The sequence below is a fragment of the Diuraphis noxia genome, unplaced genomic scaffold (genome assembly GCF_037042655.1).
Source record: "Diuraphis noxia isolate RWA-SAM2 unplaced genomic scaffold, SU_Dnox_SAM2 contig0002, whole genome shotgun sequence".
Taxonomy (NCBI): Eukaryota; Metazoa; Arthropoda; class Insecta; order Hemiptera; family Aphididae; genus Diuraphis; species Diuraphis noxia.
In genome coordinates this window covers 84,162,840-84,182,517 of record NW_028301712.1, presented here as the reverse complement: position 1 = coordinate 84,182,517, position 19,678 = coordinate 84,162,840, and the positions used below count along the sequence as shown (strand labels likewise).

The 19,678-nt window shown below is 27.2% G+C and overlaps 5 protein-coding genes across 5 annotated transcripts; 3 read left to right on the top strand and 2 right to left on the bottom strand.

The window, feature by feature from the left end:
* The first annotated feature begins 1,156 nt into the window (after positions 1 to 1,156).
* On the top strand, positions 1,157 to 8,054 carry ND-30 (NADH:ubiquinone oxidoreductase core subunit S3). Its single transcript, XM_015514069.2, has 6 exons — positions 1,157 to 1,442; positions 1,530 to 1,583; positions 2,305 to 2,552; positions 3,981 to 4,226; positions 4,288 to 4,467; positions 7,891 to 8,054. The coding sequence occupies exons 1-5, from the start codon at positions 1,388 to 1,390 to the stop codon at positions 4,450 to 4,452; spliced, it is 768 nt and encodes a 255-aa protein (XP_015369555.1). The 5' UTR covers positions 1,157 to 1,387; the 3' UTR covers positions 4,453 to 4,467; positions 7,891 to 8,054.
* Positions 6,357 to 8,949, bottom strand: LOC107165712 (N(G),N(G)-dimethylarginine dimethylaminohydrolase 1). Its single transcript, XM_015514068.2, has 6 exons — positions 8,538 to 8,949; positions 7,855 to 7,957; positions 7,298 to 7,395; positions 7,110 to 7,205; positions 6,920 to 7,048; positions 6,357 to 6,844 (listed from the first exon to the last, which is right to left on the bottom strand). Exons 1-6 carry the CDS (start codon positions 8,796 to 8,798, stop codon positions 6,713 to 6,715), a joined length of 819 nt encoding a protein of 272 aa, XP_015369554.1. The 5' UTR covers positions 8,799 to 8,949; the 3' UTR covers positions 6,357 to 6,712.
* A 133-nt stretch (positions 8,950 to 9,082) lies between these two features.
* Positions 9,083 to 10,516, top strand: LOC107165715 (uncharacterized). Its single transcript, XM_015514070.2, has one exon. The coding sequence runs from the start codon at positions 9,701 to 9,703 to the stop codon at positions 10,448 to 10,450; it is 750 nt and encodes a 249-aa protein (XP_015369556.1). The 5' UTR covers positions 9,083 to 9,700; the 3' UTR covers positions 10,451 to 10,516.
* A 1,837-nt stretch (positions 10,517 to 12,353) lies between these two features.
* On the bottom strand, positions 12,354 to 14,738 carry pch2 (pachytene checkpoint 2 protein). The gene is made up of 8 exons (XM_015514065.2): positions 14,488 to 14,738; positions 14,020 to 14,206; positions 13,766 to 13,957; positions 13,454 to 13,681; positions 13,193 to 13,386; positions 12,965 to 13,118; positions 12,765 to 12,877; positions 12,354 to 12,677 (listed from the first exon to the last, which is right to left on the bottom strand). The coding sequence occupies exons 1-8, from the start codon at positions 14,529 to 14,531 to the stop codon at positions 12,509 to 12,511; spliced, it is 1,281 nt and encodes a 426-aa protein (XP_015369551.2). The 5' UTR covers positions 14,532 to 14,738; the 3' UTR covers positions 12,354 to 12,508.
* Positions 14,739 to 16,281: 1,543 nt separating this feature from the next.
* On the top strand, positions 16,282 to 19,603 carry LOC107171671 (uncharacterized). The gene is made up of 3 exons (XM_089219807.1): positions 16,282 to 16,361; positions 18,810 to 19,026; positions 19,090 to 19,603. The coding sequence occupies exons 1-3, from the start codon at positions 16,282 to 16,284 to the stop codon at positions 19,237 to 19,239; spliced, it is 447 nt and encodes a 148-aa protein (XP_089075933.1). The 3' UTR covers positions 19,240 to 19,603.
* Positions 19,604 to 19,678: the final 75 nt, after the last annotated feature.

The following is a 19,678-nucleotide window of genomic DNA, read 5'->3' as shown; positions in this document are numbered from 1 at the left end:
GCCCTACCCCCTTGTGTGACCTTTGGAGTCTAGACCCGTTAATGACTAATGAGTACTGAGTTGACATTGAAGTCCATCTACGATAATCATAATATTATGTAATAACTTATTGCTCATCTGAATTATCTTATACCGGAACTCAATCAAATAACAACTAATCTAATTGGTCAGTTGGAATTATACATCATTATTCATTATCACTTTTATTTCGAATATACCTTATTGCAGTAATGCCGAAAGTTTAACAATCGGTGATTTTTTCTCCTGGAGATTCACAATTTTCAAATTGAATTTACACGTAAAATTTTGTCTTTTGGGAATTCAATCCCTAAAAATAAAAATTTTGTAAAATCCTTTCTTTTTGCACTGTGAAATAAAAATATTAATCAACCCTCAACACTTTAAAAGCTTTAATATGTTCGGCTTACTATGGGCAGTCTCGTTTATACAGATTTAAACTATAATTACGTATGGGTATTCTGGTAAAGTTAAACTTTGAAATGTCCCTTTAAAGATTTATTAAGATATCCCAAAAGCTTGTCAAAAGGCTCTGATTTAATTCAATCATAGACATTTAAATATATATATTTAATATATATATATAATACATACAGTGGCGCCGATCTATATTTCATGTTATGGGGAAAAAATAGTAGTGTTAGACCCACCCACCCACCTACGACCTACTAAAATATAAATATACCTACTGCTTGTCGACCTGCTATTATACTATTATACCTACTATTAGTACAATAGTACTTATATAGCTAGTAGTTACTATTAAAGTATTATTACTTATTACCTATTTACCTATCTATTCTTTATACTTACCATTATTGTACTATGATGATATTTAAATATAAATATCACTGATCACTTATTATTACCCACCCACCCACCCACCTGACCCACCCAAAAATAGTTCTGGGGAATTATTATACATAATTATATATTATATGTATATGAATTCAATATAATAACATAAACATAATATGGGCTCACTATCTTAGTTCGTGATAATAATAATTTTATCTATAGTTGTATGCTTATCAAAATCAAGATACCTAGGTCCTTACCAGTTACCATGGATATTGTTTTTTTATCGTATATCTATTTTCTAAAAAGTAAAAAGATATTATCATCTATGATCAGTATTCAGTATGATCTTTTTTCACTTTATGTCATTCATGTCTCATGACTTTATGGAATACGTATTACATTATTATTATTATTAACTAATCCGTATTCACTGAACATTGTCTATCTCAACTTCTGGGCAGTGTGCCAGTGCGAAATAGATTTGTGTCAGATATTTTTCTCCGTCGTCGTAGTTGATCGTTCATTTATTCATTAAATATTAAAGCGTTCAAAATCATTTGTTTTAACAATGTCGATAAGGATCATAACCAGAGCAATCCAAAGATTAAGTACAGTTCAGACTGGTAAAAAAACTTATTTTTTGTCAACTACAATATATTATTTATTATGTCTGATTCACAAAATATTGATTGTATCAAATTCTTTTTTAGGCTCAAGAATGCCCAAGTATTTCAAACTGATGACCCGAGCTGAATCCACGACAGGTAGATATTATTTACCAAATATTTAGGAATAAAATTGTGTATGTATATACAGTTTTATTGATGTTTACCAGTGTGAAAAAATATGTAATCTACTCAATGTTGGTGGCTTATTAATTGTTTTGGATTCTTATTAATACAGTGGATTGATATAATTTGGTTGTATTAATTTTAATTAAATTTAAGATTTTAAGTGTTATAAATAACTATAAAAAATGGTTTAATTCAAAGATATCATCAAAACTGTAAATTATATTATTTTTCTTAAGATGCCACTTGGGCTTCTGTTGTATCTTTCTTACTAACATACAACATGGCAAATTTTACGTTTACCTTAATACATTTTACACTGTAATTTCTAAAGTTTAATTGAACTTACCTACCTCTTATAAAATGTAAAGGCACCCATAGGTATTACATATTACATTAGAATTAAAATTATTATTGTATGTATAATATGTTAAAAATTATCATTTTATTAAAATTGTCTTATATTCAAAAAATATAGTATTAAATCCTAATATTATGTTTATAAGAAAAAAAGTTTATAATGTAGGAGAGTAGTTTTTTACTTAGAGCACATAATGATTTTTTGAAATCTTGATGTCTATGATCTGTATTCAGAACAGGTTCTACAGAAGAAAAAAATGCAATTTCTATCAATAGAATATAAACATAGATTGTAGAATTCTATTAATAATTAATTGTTTTTTTTTTTTTGTAGTGGTACCAAAACAAAAATTTGAGTCAGTACCAGAACAATACCTTGAATTTGGAAATTTTGTTGCTGAATGTTTACCTAAGTATATTCAAAAAATTCAAATAAGTTCTAGAAATGAATTAGAATTACTGATAGCACCAGATGGTGTCTTACCAGTATTTCATTTTTTAAAAAATCAAACAAATTGCCAGTTTGCTAATTTATCTGATATATGCGCTGTAGATGTTCCTCAACGTTCAAATAGATTTGAGGTAACTATTTAATATTATTTTTGGATTTATTTGTTTAAGTGTCATATTTTAGTATTTAGTGTTTTAATTAGTAAAACTTAAGGATTGGTTGACATCTATATTTGAGCAACTAAGATTTTTTGGTTGGGGAAGGGGGGGGGTGTCCATACTTGTTATAACAGAAAATTCAAAACATTCAAAAATTGGTATATATATACTTGTAAAAATAAAATCCAAAGGGGTATAACCAAACCCAGAAACTCTAAACCCCTTGGTTAGGTTATGATACATTTTATATTAGTGTAAATAAATTATGTAATTTTTATTTTTGAAATCAAAATTAACACTCAACTACCCAAATCAAAAATATTAAAATTAGTTTTCAAAGCATTCAGATGATTGTAGGTATTTATTTTTCAATAATGTGTATTTTTCTCTGATATTTATGTAAGAAAAAAAAATTTTTTTTTGTTTAAAATATTAATTCAAAACTAAAAGTGTCATCATTGGGTGGCTTCTTTTATCAAATTCTCATGTTACTAATTAAACTTATAGCAAATACTCTTATTGTACCTTTTAGGAACTACAGATTGTGTATATATAAATAAAGAAAAAAAAATATTTATGTAGTAGAAACAATGCTTTAATCTTTATATCAGGATCTTATCTGATAGGAAAGTGAATCTTATTTATACTGTTGAGAAGTAAAATTTAAAAATTCATAGTAGTTTTTAAGTGTCAATAAAAACAAAAGAAATTAGGAAAAACTGATTTTTACACGAAATCAGTTTTTGTCAAAATTTAATAAGTTTTTAGGATGTTAATTTAAGATTTATAGGTGTAGATACTTCAAATTATTTTGAATCTCTTTGAGGTATTTATAGATTTGGAAATTTGGATATTTTAGTCATAGGTACAATTTATTATTATAAGCATTTAAAGTTAAAAGTTGTATACATAGAACAACGATTTTAGTTATTTTGTTGTTATTTAAAATGTCATTTTTGGATACATAAACTTCAAAATTTTAAAGTACATTATTATATTGTGCATATAAGTGCAATAAAATTTTCATCTACTTTTACTAATCTTCAATAGTTTAATGAATTATTTAATAACAATATTATCATAATAATATTGGTTAGATTATAGACTGACAGATTGTCTTCCCTTAGAATCGTTTTTCCTTAAACGACATTTATTTTTTAAATGACTTTTTATCATTGAATTCATAAGTGACACATTTGTTACAGCGATTCCTCTAAACACATACATACTTAACAAAGTGATTTCTCCGGTTTTTTAGTATATAATGTAAATTAGTTTTAACTTTAAATACTTATGAATCTGGATATTAGTTATTAGTGTTGTTGCTATAAAAATAATCAAATTATTAGAAAAATATTGTTTATTACAATGAATGAAATATATTTTTTTTATATAATTTAGATTGTTTACAATCTGTTGTCACTTCGATTCAATACTCGCTTACGTGTTAAGACTTATACTGATGAGTTAACACCAATTGATTCCATTACATCAATTTATGAAGGAGCTAATTGGTACGAAAGAGAGATTTGGGATATGTTTGGAGTTTTTTTCACTAATCATCCAGATTTAAGAAGAATTCTTACTGATTATGGATTTGAAGGTCATCCATTCCGTAAAGATTTTCCATTGTCTGGATATGTAGAAGTAATTTGATAGTTTTTAGATAAAAAAGGATAATTTTAACTTTAAATAAACTTTGTTTTAGGTAAGGTATGATGATGAAAAAAGGAGAGTTGTGGTAGAGCCATTGGAGATGTCACAAGAATTCAGACGTTTTGAGCTTTCTACTCCATGGGAACAATTTCCGAATTTTAGTAGTGCTAAACCCATCACTGAAGAAGTGGCGTCATCGGACAAAGAAAAGAAATAAATACATTTTTCCAAGGTAATTGTATATAACTTGTATACTTACTTTTTATTTTTATTTTGACAAGAAATAAACAATCTGTATCACTAACTATACTTGACTCAATGAGAATAATAGATAAAAGTTGACAGGTCATCAGGTCATGAGATTTTGATGAATAGAGCCACCCCCATTGTTCGCTTGATTTAATTTAATTTAAGAGATCACGACACCACTTTCGATTCAAATGTCTCGTAGGTATACTACTTAAATACCAATTTAAAAAAAGTAAAAATGAAATATAAGATTTTAATATCTAACCTTTAAAAATAACCTACATTTATATATATATATATATTTATAAAAACTAACCATCAAATTCACAATGATTGAAAATATCACATATTATTCAATATTTAAATATTTTGTTTAGTTATCACATCCCAACTTTCCAACTATTGTTTAAATAATAAATTTGAATGCTGTGTATCTAGGAAACCAAGATTATTAATTGTCCTTTTTTTAATTTCTACAATGCTGTTTATAAATATAATGTGTGTAATATTAATAATACTATGTTATCTTTATATTATATCGTTGTTGATTATTGATAATTATTAAAAAATAGTTCAACTTAATTTTCCGCTAGTAGTGTTGAGCTTGTAGTTTTATAAGTTGGTGTATTTGAATCACCTATAATTTTTTTTTGTAGTGGAAGGTGGGTAAAAATATTTATCCAGAACAAATAAGGAGCGCCTAAAGAAAATTTATTAGGAGTATACCATAATAAGTACATAACCTATGTACTTACTTCTGAAAATTATACTTAATAGAATATGTTTCGTATGATATTGTACAGAGGCAAATAGATCTGTGGAGATATCAGGATTTTTCCTATGGTCCATAGGTAAAATCAGGTTTTATTATGATTGGTGGATGGGGGGAAGTAACTACTTCAAACGTGACGAATAAAAACTTCTAGCTTCTCCTAATATTCTGTTTTCGAATGTCATAAAATGATTAAATTTTGATTTCTTTAATACTTTAATTCCGAAAATGCACAAATTATTTTATATTTAAAATGTCATAGGTACCATCTCAATTTATAAACCACAAGTTTATAAATATTGAAAAGAAATGAACACAATTTTATTAAGTTTGAATATCTTTTCCAAAATATTCTTTCATATATCGACAATTTATTGAATTCAAACATACTATGCAAGAGAAGTAAGCTCTGCTTTTTGTATGATGTATGTTTAAAATAATGAATATTAGTTATCATTTACAAAACATTAGTTGAAAATATAAATTTATGTATAAGTGAGAATTGTGAGATTTAGTTAATTTACATGTGAACATTTCAAATGGTCGCAATATTTGAAAAACGTTATGGTGCATAGAGGTTCAATACAATTTTTAGTTAGTGGTTATTTTTTTAGAGTTGAACTTACAATAAAAATTGATTTTTTGAAATCCGGTCTTGTTTAAAAATATTAGTTTTTAGTTTTTACTTAATTTTTTGTTTGTTTTTCCTGCCACTATTGAAAACTTTACTTTTGCTCCCCTTAGTACCAGAGATTCACTTTTCTACTAGAAAATATGTGGTTGAAAAAAATCAAAGCATTTTACTTTCTTAAAAGGGTCATAACAGACATCATGGTAAAATTAATACATTTATCGATCTGCTCAGAATATAAAAGTTTACTGGAATGCAACGCTATTAATAGACTTGAGGTATTTTCTATTTTCATTAAGCAACAAGTAGGAATGTATGGATATTTACCTACTATTAATTAATCATAGTACCAATTTTCATTTATTTATATTGGTAGTCAATATATTAGTTTTAAGTTATTTCTGAATAATAAATTGATCAATGAGGTGAAGAAAAATGTGTTAAGAAAATAAAATAAGAAAAACCGCAATAATAATTACATTCTTATTTTTAGTTTATAAAATATTTAATATTGCAAGTTAATAAATATTTAAATTATATTAATTCAAATGCTATGCTTAATTGTAGCCATAAAATCAGATCTAATGATTCTTATAAGGAACAAATTAACTAAAATATTATGTTAAGATTCAATCTTAGTACATATTACGTTTTTAAAAACACATAAGCTATCATGAAAACATACTAACAATTATTAATTATTAGAATTTAGAACATTATTTATGTGATTATGTGTGTATATATAAATATGTTGGTCATGAGAAGTGTTATTTATAAATTTATAATACTGATATAGTGGAATGAATTGTATAACTTAATAGCAAATTATAAGCTTCGAATATGTTTTGTACGTCTGACTAAAAGGCAACATGAATTTAAGTTAGCTCCTTCACATTTTAGAAGTTCAGAAATATCTATTGCTTGAAGAGTAAAATCAGTAATTTTCTCCATTAGAACCTAGAATAATTATTTCATATATTTAATATTTATAAATATTTGGAAAAAATGATAAGTAATAAATAAATGTATTACACTGAATGATAATGGTATTTCTTTGGCTGACCGATGTAATAATGTACCATTAATATACATAACATTAGCAGCTTCATCTTCAGGTAATGTAAGAACTTGGTAGCTATAAGTAGCTTCTCTTTCTAATCTCTAAATATTATGAAAAAATATTAATTATTAACTTGTTAGTAAAAATATTATGTTAAATCACCTTCAAAACATTTTTTGAAGAATCACTAGAGCCCACACATATAAGATCTGGTCCCGCCATTGACACAATTGTTTTTAGATGTTTATTTTCTGTAACCTGTTAAATAACTTTACTTGCGTTAATTATCCTTTAAGCTGTGCTATCTATTTAAATGTATAATACTATGAAATCATTGAATACTTTCTAACCTTAATTGGAGTACAAGGATATTCAGGAAAAGCAGAAGCAACTGCACATGCTCCTGATTCATTAGTCCATTTTGTTATTCCAATAAAGAATTCTCGACCTACAAACAATGATATTTTTATAATTAAATGTGGGTGATAAATTCAAAAGTTTAAACTAACACTGACATATTCATATAAATAGTTTCTTGGTATGATATCATTAATAATGACCAATTTAAAACTGAATTAGGCAAAAATTGATAATGTATCAGAAAAATGCTAAAACAAATAATTATATTACTAAGAACATGTAGAAATATATTTAAAAATTATACGTCATATTTTTAATTCATATTAAATTTTAATTGCCTTTTAAAATGAATGATATGAAATGAAATGACTATTGATGAAGACGCTTAAGAGATATTGCTTTATTATCTACAAAGTATAATACGTTTAATAAGAATATGACACAATTCATATTTTAATTATCTTTGAGAAAATTCTACTGCATCACCTAATTAGCAGTTTATAATAATTATATAAAGATACTAATATTAATGTCATATATTTTTTACCTGTAAATAATATATCGCTTCCATGTAATTTTGCAGATTTATCAGATATCTCAACAATAGGCAATCCAATTTCTTTCTTCAACACCGCTCTTACTGCTTCAACCTGAAGCATTTCAAACACTTATTGTTTAAGAACAATGTGGATATATTAAATGTAGATACTTCATTCTAGAGTAATAAAAAATGAATGTTATGATCAATTTAGTTGTTAATAATTTATATTGGTGCTGTATGAAGCCTATAAGATTTTCCTAGTTTAAATTAATATTCATCATTTCAACTGTTGTATGATCCTGATGTGTTTTAGTAGAAATCACATATTGTTGAAGTCTCACCCGCATACATTGTTTCCATCTTACTATTGTTACTGTACAGTGAATTGAGGTTAATTTAAAAAAAATATTATCTCTAAACTAGTTAAGATTTAAATATTATTTGTGGTTTGTTGATCTTTTTTTCATATTTGAAATTATAAATAAAAATGCTCATTGCTCGCTTCAATATTTTAAAATAAAAAAAACAAATCCTAGAAAATATGGTTACATTTAAATTTAGTCATAAGGAAAATATTTATTCTAATATTAAAACTACTAAACATAAATTTTTAGTGTTAGTACTTGTAAGATAGAGATACATGCGAGGAGTACGTCCACTTAATGATTTTCATGAATTAACAGACTTACTTCTTTTGCTCTCTCGGGCTCTGCGGGCTTTGTGATGATTGCCGTGCCGTTACACACGAATGCCGTGTCGTCAACAAAAACACACCACGGTGTATCCTCGTCTGCTGGCATTTCGATCACATCAAGACCAACATCTCGCAGGGCTTTAACGTAGTTTTCGTGTTGCCGTTTGGCTCGATCGTAGTCCAATGTCGGCTGTCGGTCTCTCAACGATCGTGGCAAACGATTTACCACAGCGTGTGTGTAACGGGTATTTGGCATTTTTATATTTTGTTTTTGCTAACAGACCCTTGAACGGCTTGAACCTCGACGTACCTCCGGACGGTTAGGCGTTAGGCGGGTACTCACTAGTCACTACTCGAGTAGTAAAGTTGAGCGTCGAGCAAATGAGCAATAATTAAGATTAACAAGTTTATCAACTACAGAATACAGATTGCTACAACCAGCTAATTTTGATAAAATTAATGATACAAATTCAAAATGATAAATGATAATTTTCTGTGCACTAGCCACGAACCGTTCGCCGTGATTGCGTGACCGTGGCGGTCTATACCAGTTATTACCAGAACGTCTTGTATCACTCTATGGTGGTATCAAAGAACAATCTTGTTAAAAAAGAATAGGCATGTATATATTGCCCAAATATGCCCATCGTACATTCTTATTTCATACACATATTCTTATCAACTATCAATGTCAAAATATATTCCTGTAGTGTTTTGTACTAAAAAATGTTGTAATTGTACTGTTGACTGTAAAATGTAAAGTTGTAATGTGTTATTGTTTTCAGTGTTTATACTGTTTATAGTTTTACCACAGAATGTAATATATAAATATAAATATTATATATTATGTATTATACATTTCATATATTCTGTGGTTTTACACTAATGATAAATGTTGTTCGTCCTCAACTTCAAAAGAGCTGCTTATTAACGACTTGTAAACACGTTTAATATAAGTTTGTAGTTGTTATATCTTTCAATTATTGAATCATTGAATTCTGTAGATATTTATATTTTATTATAATACGCAATAAAAAATTATATTATATACCTCTATAACTCGTATCAATTTGATGTCATTTTAAATTTAAATTTGTATTAAAACAAATAATTAATAATACCTTTGTTCGCGTCTGATTGTTAAATACTAACACTAAGATGTATATTTTTAATTATTGTCTCCGGAGAAGTGTTAACTCTTCGATATTTTCTTCAGTGAAACGGTCTTATACATTGGATTTAAAAACTTCAGTAAATCACAACAATCGCATGCTACTACCTTCCAATCGATTGTCTGGATATTTGGTGCCGGATCGCTGTTTTATGAAAAAGATGGACTTAAAACCTATTTACGATGTGTACAATAAAAAAGCCGCTCAAGACAGGGTTTCACCATCAGAGTATGAACTCATTTACAATGGCACCGGTGAAACGTATGCACGCTGTTTGAGTGGAATTGTAATTGCTACCATTATAGTCCTGCCATCAACTTTTATTATTGCCTATTTCTATATGTTATTCACATTAGGAAAAATTGATTTACAGACGTATTTAGATATATTATTTATACCAAACTCAACATTGGAACTTATGATAATGATTCCGACATTGTTTCTTCTAAAAATAGTGTCATATAATTTTATTTCTAAATATGTATTAAGAATTTACAGGCACAACACAAAAAGACAGTACGTGGGCGTGTACATAAATCCACTTTTACCATGGAAAAATATAACATGCACATTTGAAACGGCTATTAAATTACCGGATAGTATAAATGCTTTTATTCCTTGGCACAAAGAGTATTATCGACTAGCTGGGCACAAGTCTATTATCCTAAGAGAAAGATTCAAAAGGCCTATAGATTATGACAGAATGCTTGGTTTAGTAAAGGCATTGGATGAATGATAAGTCAATAATTTGTAGTTATTGTTTAAATGTACAAGTTTCTGAAATAAACGTATGATAAAAGAATTTTGTTTTTCCTCATTCAAAATCAGTACTAAATATACTAAATTTGTTTTCTAACATAACATTTTTTGTGTTATTGTAATAAAATACAGATAGTTAATTTCTATCTCAGCTTGAATTTTGTATGTATGGATTCTAAAAATAAAATCAACACCTAAGCCTAAAACAAACTTATGCGTTTTTAAACCTCTAAAAATCAGTAAAATACATAGCTGTTTATTTCACTGAATTTTTTGTGGGAATGAGGTGGAGGTAACAACATATAACCAAAGTTGTTGAGATTTGGAAATATAAATTAAATTCAAACTGAACAGATATTGCCGATATTGGCCTCAAATTTATCGAACATACTGGATTTTTTAATTGTCAACTGCAACTACTTAGATAACTAGCATAATAAGAAAAATATTTAAGCAATTTAGCAATCTAGAATTTCTCTTAAAATTGATTCTTATTCATAAATTTATTAACATATATTATACTTAGATGAGTGAAATTTTGATTAATACATTTGCTACACTGATTACAAAACAGATACATACCTATTATTTTATACTCCATAGTTTTATAATTTGATTTAATATGAAAATGGGATATTATACATTGTTTAATTAATACCTACTATTTTAATATTAAAATGTTTTAACAGAATTTAATTTTATTTATTTAATTATTTTTACTTTACAATAGCATATTTTAATGACAATATAATCACATAAATGATTATAGAGCATTATAATTCTGAGCCCTACTTATAATATAATATACCTATAATATCAATACTTTTATTTCCAACAATAAACTTATAATTCCACTTATATGTCTTCTCATTTACATAGCTGTACTAGATTCAAATATTACCTATTGTTGCGGAGATGTAAATCAACTATCAAGCAATTAATTGCATCTTTCAAGGGTGCACACCAAATATAACTATCTACAGTTACCAATGTAGATAGTGACCCGGGCTGGATTTGTCTGACAAGTTACCAAATATAGAACTTGGTGGACGATGACAATTTTGGGTCATTCAAATTATGAAGGGTCGCTACCCAAAAATATGTTAAGAATTGAACATGGACAGAAAGTTTGGTGAATTGAATTTATTAAATTCAGCCCTGATAGTGACCAATTAAGATGCTTATAACAATAAGACTCAATTAATTATTAATTAATATTTAATAAACACAGTGGTCAACGCTTATTGGACTCACTTGGCACCTGCTCATTTTCGAGTCCATTAACCGAATAGTCATTAAGGCAAATGACCCAAACATTTTTTTGAAAATGTTTAAATTTAAAAACTAATTTACTTAAAAAATATGTATTGAGATTTAAGGTATGTATAAAAATGAAAACCTAGCTATACGGCCTATACGCATTTAAAAATAAAATAACATGAAGGTATGTAAAATTTAATTAATTTTTTGATAAAAATCCATCTTGGGTTGATTGGATTTTCCCTTCTTCATTTTCGTAGGATTTATGTTGCTAGAAAACGTCAAAATTGCCTCTTTGCCGAATTCCTCTACGTAAAATTTGAAGTGCTTCTATCATTTGTTTAGTTGATGGTGGTTTCTCATCAGGTTCCTCTTCATCACCATCACCAGCACATTCTATTTTGGCCGTTTTGACTATATTTTACCACATAGTATGTACATATTTTTTTTATTTATCTAATTTTCAAATGACCCTATTAACCAGTGTGTGTCGAATAGATGTTAGTATATGTGTAAATCGGCACCAGCCGTTTTGAGTCTAATAGGCAAATGAGACAATTAACCTAGAGTCCAATAAGGGGTGACCACTGTATTGGTCTATTTAATTTAGTTTGTCAATATAATTGGTAAAATTTTATTTTTATTTGTATATTCTATATTTTACATTTTATATATTTAAATTTCATTAGAATAAAACTATTTAAGATATAATATTACAAATTACCAAAAAAAAAAAAACAGAATTGTAGTGTACAATAATGTAAAAAATGTTTAACTATTTAATTTTAGTTAGGCCAGCATCTTGTGCTTTTTGATACTTCACTGCTTTATGTAAGGCTTCTAAAAACTGATGAACACCATCACATTGTGGTTGCCTTATGTATATAGAATGTGCTATAAAAGTAATTTTTTTTAGAACACGTCCACTCAAACCAATACTTTCCCTAAAATATAAAATAACAGAAAAATCAATATTTATTTTTTACTTATTTAAAAGTATATCATAAATAAGTTTATTTTTTTTTTTGTACTTGGAAATTTGATGTAATTTTTGCGTTGTATTGAGAACTTCTTTTTGTTCAGCATTAATATTAGGAAGACGATCAAATTTATCTTGTTCTGTTACATTTATAATTAGTTTCACCTAATTTTTAAGTAAAACATTTTAAATATATATAATATATATATATATATATATACATATTTAATGCATTTTAACAATGATCTTTACTTTGATAAGTTCTTCAATAGCTGCTTTAAGTATAGTGTAGATTGCCATTTCTTGAGGAGGGTTGATGAGCATTTTTATATCAGCTCTATCAGTAAATGCAGTATCGATGGCTTCTGTCACATTTGATGTTGTTAAAAATATAACATTTGGATACCTTTAAAAGATATCACAACAAACAAATAAGCAACAACAAATATTTATTTAACTATTATCAATCATTATGTTTACTTTCTTAAATTATCAAGTTGTGTTAGTACAGCATTTACAACCCTTATAGAGTCTGATGGTTCAGTACCAGATAACACTGCATCTCGAGCACGTGTTAAACTCTCTACTTCGTCAATTAATATAAATACCAATGAATCACCATACTCCAAAACACTTTTTATTTGTTGGAACATAGACATTACTAATGATCCACTCTATGATAAAATTAATTCATAAGGTGAAAATGGTTCATTATTAATTATTCAAAATATTAATTCTTACTTCAGAGAAATATTTGGACAATAAATTGTGACTATTGATTTCAATAAATTCAAAAAAATTGTACTGTTTTCCCAACCGTATTGATAATTTTTGGGCAAGGGCTTTACAGATAGATGTCTTGCCAGTACCAGGTGGACCGTGTAGCAGGATTAATCTATTATAACTAATAATATTAGTGTTTACATTATGACGTGCAAAATTCATCCCTGTCTGTGCGTAGTGTAAAAGCTAAAACAAGCAAGTTTTAAAATAAATTATCTATTTATACATGCCAAATATTACTTATTATTTATTAATATTTTGTATGATTACAATTTCTTTGACCGGTTCTTGAAACACCAATGATTCCCAGATACCACAAAAATCCACATTGGGTAATATACAACGTCTCATTTTGCATGTAGACTCATCAGTTGTAGCATCGTCTTCTAAACCACTATCATCTAATTTGTAAAAATAGATTTTAATCAAATATGAATCTAAATCTAATGAATGAAGTTCTGCCTGTAAATTATTTTTAATTATTATAGGATTAAAACTTATAAAATAAATATTGATGTTCTTACTTCTATCACCATCTGTTCAACATTTTCAGTATCTTGTAAATTTTCTATTTCGCAAATTTGTATAAACTTTACAAATTCGGATAATCCTTCAGTGACAAATGTCGTGTGCATAGAATCTGGGACAATTGGATCAATATTTTTTAATTCGAGTCTGATAGCTTTTTCCAATTCAGGAATCTCGATAGCTCTATAACATTGTTCATAATCATAATAATAGCCAATAATACACTTATCAATAAAATATTTTATTCTAAATGCAAGCAATATTATAAATGCATTTGTTTTTAATAATAAATTCATATTAATTTGTTTTACCTACTACCCTTGTATTCATGCTTAATTGATTAAGTTACCAAATCAAATAGACAACTTGTTAATATTTCCAATTTCAAATTGTTTACTAAATGTTGGTGGATACTTAAAAGCTAATACAAAAACATTATGTATATTCATATAAAATGTACATACTTATCGGTTTGTAAAAGGACCTCCACGTGCAAAATATTCTCCATGGTTTATTAGAAAAATAAAAATAATTTAATTTAAATGTTTAAATGTTTATAGTTATTCACTATTTCAAACTCCAGTCTATCAGCTGGTATCTGGTAATAATGACTATTATTCACTTAAATATTGAGACGTGAATAATGATTTATGAGTATTTATTTTACTATTTGAATTAATACCTACTACGTGCTGCTGAATTTGGAAAATTCAAAAAACAATTATCGTTCAATCAATTTATTCAAAATATGATAAGATGTGTAACGGAAAATTACCCAAGGAGAATATAAAAATAAATATTACCTTAAATGGCGGTTATTCAAAATTCACACCATTTATACAAATGGCAGTCCTCAGTCTGTAAAAGTGGGAAGGAAACTATGTATAAGGCGTATAGATATGTATATTGACATTGTATACTATTAACCAACTAATCAATTATTAACCAGGACGCAACTCGTACTTGTCGCGAAAAAATTACGGACGCAACTCAGATGTGTTGTGCAAAAACCACGGACGCAACTCGGATATCGCAATGTATATTTTCGTATTTTGGGACGCAATTCGTATGCAGCCGAATTTTTCACTAAACAAAAGAGAATGTCACCCACAAAAGTTCAATAAACCAATTCCACTTCACCAATCAACCAAATACCTATGTATAACTCTGGATAAAAGATTAACCTGGTCAAACCGCACCAAGCAAAAACGAAAATAACTTAACTCCCGTCGCCATCTATACTTAGACCAATAGACCTCTACTAAAATCAAACTTGAGTCTCGAAAACAAACTATTCCTATACAAAGTAATCATTAGGCCAGAAGGTCATATGGCATCCAAATTTTGGGCCCAGCAAAACCCGCAAACATTCGCCCTATTCAAGCCTTCCAGTCAATTACCTTAAGCTTTATTGCCGGTACTCCATGGTGCATAACAAACGCAGCCTTCCATAATGACCTAAAAATACAATCAGTAAACGAGCTTGAAATAAGCCACTACAAAAGTTTCCATTAAAAATTAACAAACAACATAAACGCCTTCATTCAAAATATGTCCTCTCTTGGCTATTGGCTCTCTTACATTATCGCAAATTCACCGTCGATTAAAAAGAAACTGGTCTAGAGATCTCCTAAAATAGGGGAAAAAAACAAAATGTCTGAGGTTCAGTTAATGAACGGTCTCCTCTTCACGTTATTTATGTTTGTATATTTTCTATGTTATCCTTAATACTTATTGTTTTTTTATTATAAACAAATTGAATATACTTAAATAAATAAAAAAAAAGCTATAAATATAAAATATACAACATACCTATACATATATAGCTTACACGTAAAAATATATAAAAATATATATTTATATGATATATACCTATGTTTGATACTTAGTTGAAAGAATTTTTTTTTATATTTTCAATCTAAAATATTTAATTAAGAGTACGAGCACTACGAGCTGTAGGTACATGATACTATTGACTTTAATTAATTACCAATACTGAAATTATGACAATAATTCCTTACATTATTAGGAATAATAAGCATTTTCGTCATTTTCGGTAGCCGACACATTTTTTTTTTTAGTATGTTAAACTGTCACTAAGGAACACATTGATACATTATTAATACAAAAATATAAATTTAAAATTTAAATATTTACAATTTCATTATAATTACATTACAAAACTTATTATTATTTAATAATACAAGATATTATAGGTAACACATAAAAATAGATAAATTTCAATTTTAATTCAAAAAATGAACAATAATAATATGTGCAAAATTAAAAACAATAATAATACTCCGCCGAAGACAAAAACTAACAATGTACATAAGGAGTAAGTGAGCCAAATTTATAATGTGATTTAGACTTATTTACTTTGTATGGTTGGTTTTTAATAAGATTTTTACAACTGAACAAATGAGAAATCAAACAACTTAAAATTACAGATTAATTTAAAAGTCGTACCCGTTTGTATTGTCCATCAAAATAGTATTTGATATTAAAATGTTAAACCCCTCTAGAATTTAAAATAATTAAATACCGTCAATGCTGTAAAACCAATGTATTTTATTAAAATTAATTGACATATAATTATTAAACTAAACTTAAATGCAAGATTATTATATACATATATGAGGTTTGTACATTGGTTTTTACGATATTTAAACTTATTAAGAGATATTGGCATTTATTATTTTTATTACAATGTGCAACATATTTGTCAGGTCATAAAGTAAAGTACATTTTTCCCTAATCGTAAGTCTGTGTCGTCATAGGTAACTTACATAAAAATATAAATATCAGTGATCATAAAAAAACGGGGTTTAAACACATAAAATTCGTAGTTCCTACTTTGAAACATTGAAACATGATAATAAGTAACAACAGCATTTTTTATCTACAATAGTCACGATTATAGTTAACGATTGGTTCTGCAGATCGCAAAGTAACCAGATTGTACGTTTTTAAGACGAACACTACACATGCTTATGTTTATGTGACAATATGACATAAATACATAATAATGGTAATCATGAGTTAGGTATAAATGTACAATTGAAAATAAAAGCAATTATTTGATGGCTTGATCTTTGTAAAGTGCTTTAAGCTCTTTCCATATATTAATATTTTGTAACACACGGACGATTGACGATCGACTCTTTTATTTATATTGAGCCATACGAATAATAATAAAAGTTATATTTTTGTAATTTAAAAATATTATTCGCGGTCATCGTGTATACCTTCTTTCAACTTTAATAGAATAATGTATAAATATTATTAAATGTATTATAATTTGTACAAGCAATGCAATTTTTTCTGCAAAAATTCATTCAAATTAGCTACTGTTTACAAATGTTTAATAGGTAGTAAAATAAATTCCTTTAAATTACAAAATTTTTTAAGCGTCTGAAGTGTGAATTTTTACAAAATTTGTGAAAAATAACAAATGATTTTAATGTAGAAATTCATACATTTTTTTATACTTTATATTTGAAAATTTAATACAAGATTCATCATGAGTTTTTCTACCTTTAACAAAAAACGACCTGAATGTAAAATATAATAGCGAAGTACCTATATAACTATTTTTACTTCAAGGTTAACAAAATAACATAAAACTATTTTTGGGAAAGCACAGAGCACTAGTTGTGCTAATGATGTGAGCACTGTTTCCAGCACCTCAGCCATTTTCAAGTAACGCAGTTAGCAACAGATAGCATACAACTCTTAATTCTTATTAAACAGATATATATATATATATAATATGGTTTTATATTATATGATACATTTTTCTAGCTCAAATTAATATAATTCTCCAGCATTTAAATAATTAATTACACATGCTCTTTAAATTCTATACTAATATCTAATTATTATTTAACCCAGTAGTTCTCAAATTTTATTTTTCCATGGTGCCCTTTTTTGGACCAAAATATGGGCACGGTTCCTGCTGAGTCAAAAATTACTCATTAATAGGGCTCAGAAGTTGATGACCTTAAAAACAATCAGAAATTACCTAAAAAAAATAATGAAAATGACAAAAAAATGAACTAAAATAATAAAATGTAGGTATAATAATATTCACAACAATACGACGACAAATGTAATCTTCAAGATAAAATTGGATAGGTACTTATCTTAGTCTGTGGTAATCTTAAAGTTTTAAGTTATCGGCATAATGGCCGACAATAAACGATAAGAACTGAACTGCCTAGTGTGAAATCAGTAAAAGTGATTAAAAATGTGGGGAAATTACCTAAAAAGTAATAAACACCAAAAAATGCAAAATAAAAATTAGTTATTCAGATTCAGATGCTAATGAAACAGATTTGTAGCTAGGAGAGCATCGTCTAAAAAGTTTAAAAAAAATGCAATATGCATCAACTTCCAAGCCTTACTCATAATAATGAATTTTTTTTTTAAAATTATTTACATTCATGATGTGCCATAGACTGCAGTGCCCTTAGAATGTGCTTGTGGTGCCCCTAGTGCACAGTTCAGGAATTGCTGATTTAATCTATTCATTAGTTAGAATGGTTTTTTTTTATAATGCTCATATTATAGTCATATGTGTTGTGCCATTCTTTTGCATTGTGTATTAAAGTTATATTATAAAATAAAAATGAATTATTAATGGATAAATTAAGTTTCTTAACCCTAATATACTTAAAATGCCTCTATACATATGTATCTGCTAAGTGTGCAAATGAACGCGTTAATGTCAAGTTTAACCTCTGAAATCAGTCATTCGACTAATACAAATACTTAAATCTTATAGTAATACACATGAATTACAACCCAAAGAATGTCAAGAATTGTGGAAAAGGTGTGAAGTATTGTGTTCAACAATTAACCCATTGGAAAGAATCAAATATCAAGAAAGTGGATGTTGTCTCATGTCACCTATACCTACTACAGATGGTTTTAAACCATTATTTGAACCGTTATTTTCTAGGAGAACAACATTTGCACTTTATAAAGAAGTATTCCATGTGGTAGTAACGTCAAATAACTAAAAAATCATAATTATTATATATTATACAAGTACATTTCTCTAGGATCAAAGATGTACGTGTATGAAATTTAATGGTATTGAAGAAGAATGTAAACATCCAGAATGCAAACAGAATTTGAAGTGCTCAAGTTTACCATTAGCAACATGTTTACCAGCTGAAAATTGGAAAAAATATTACGGACAAGCTACATAATATTTGATATGCTGATCGAATAATATTTATAATATTATTTTTTTTATCTATAATCAATGATTACTGCATCCAATAATTATAAAATAATAGTGTAATCATTGAGTTATAATATAATAAATATTGTTCGATCAGTATAAAAACATTGTTTAGTTTGTAATATATCTAGAATGTTTTTTACAATTTTTATTTGGTGAACATGTTGTTAATAGTAGGCTAAAGCAATAAAGCAAGTATAGGCTAATTTAATATTTTATCTAGATTCCTTACTTTATTAAAATTATCTGCATTTAACATTGAATATGTATTATAATTAATTAGTCTAGCAATTAAAAACCATAAATTTCATCATAAAATAAAAAACAATATAGACTAAGGGGAATCATTTTAGAAGGAATTTCATTGTAATGATTGTAGGATATGGTTTTTACAAATAAAAATA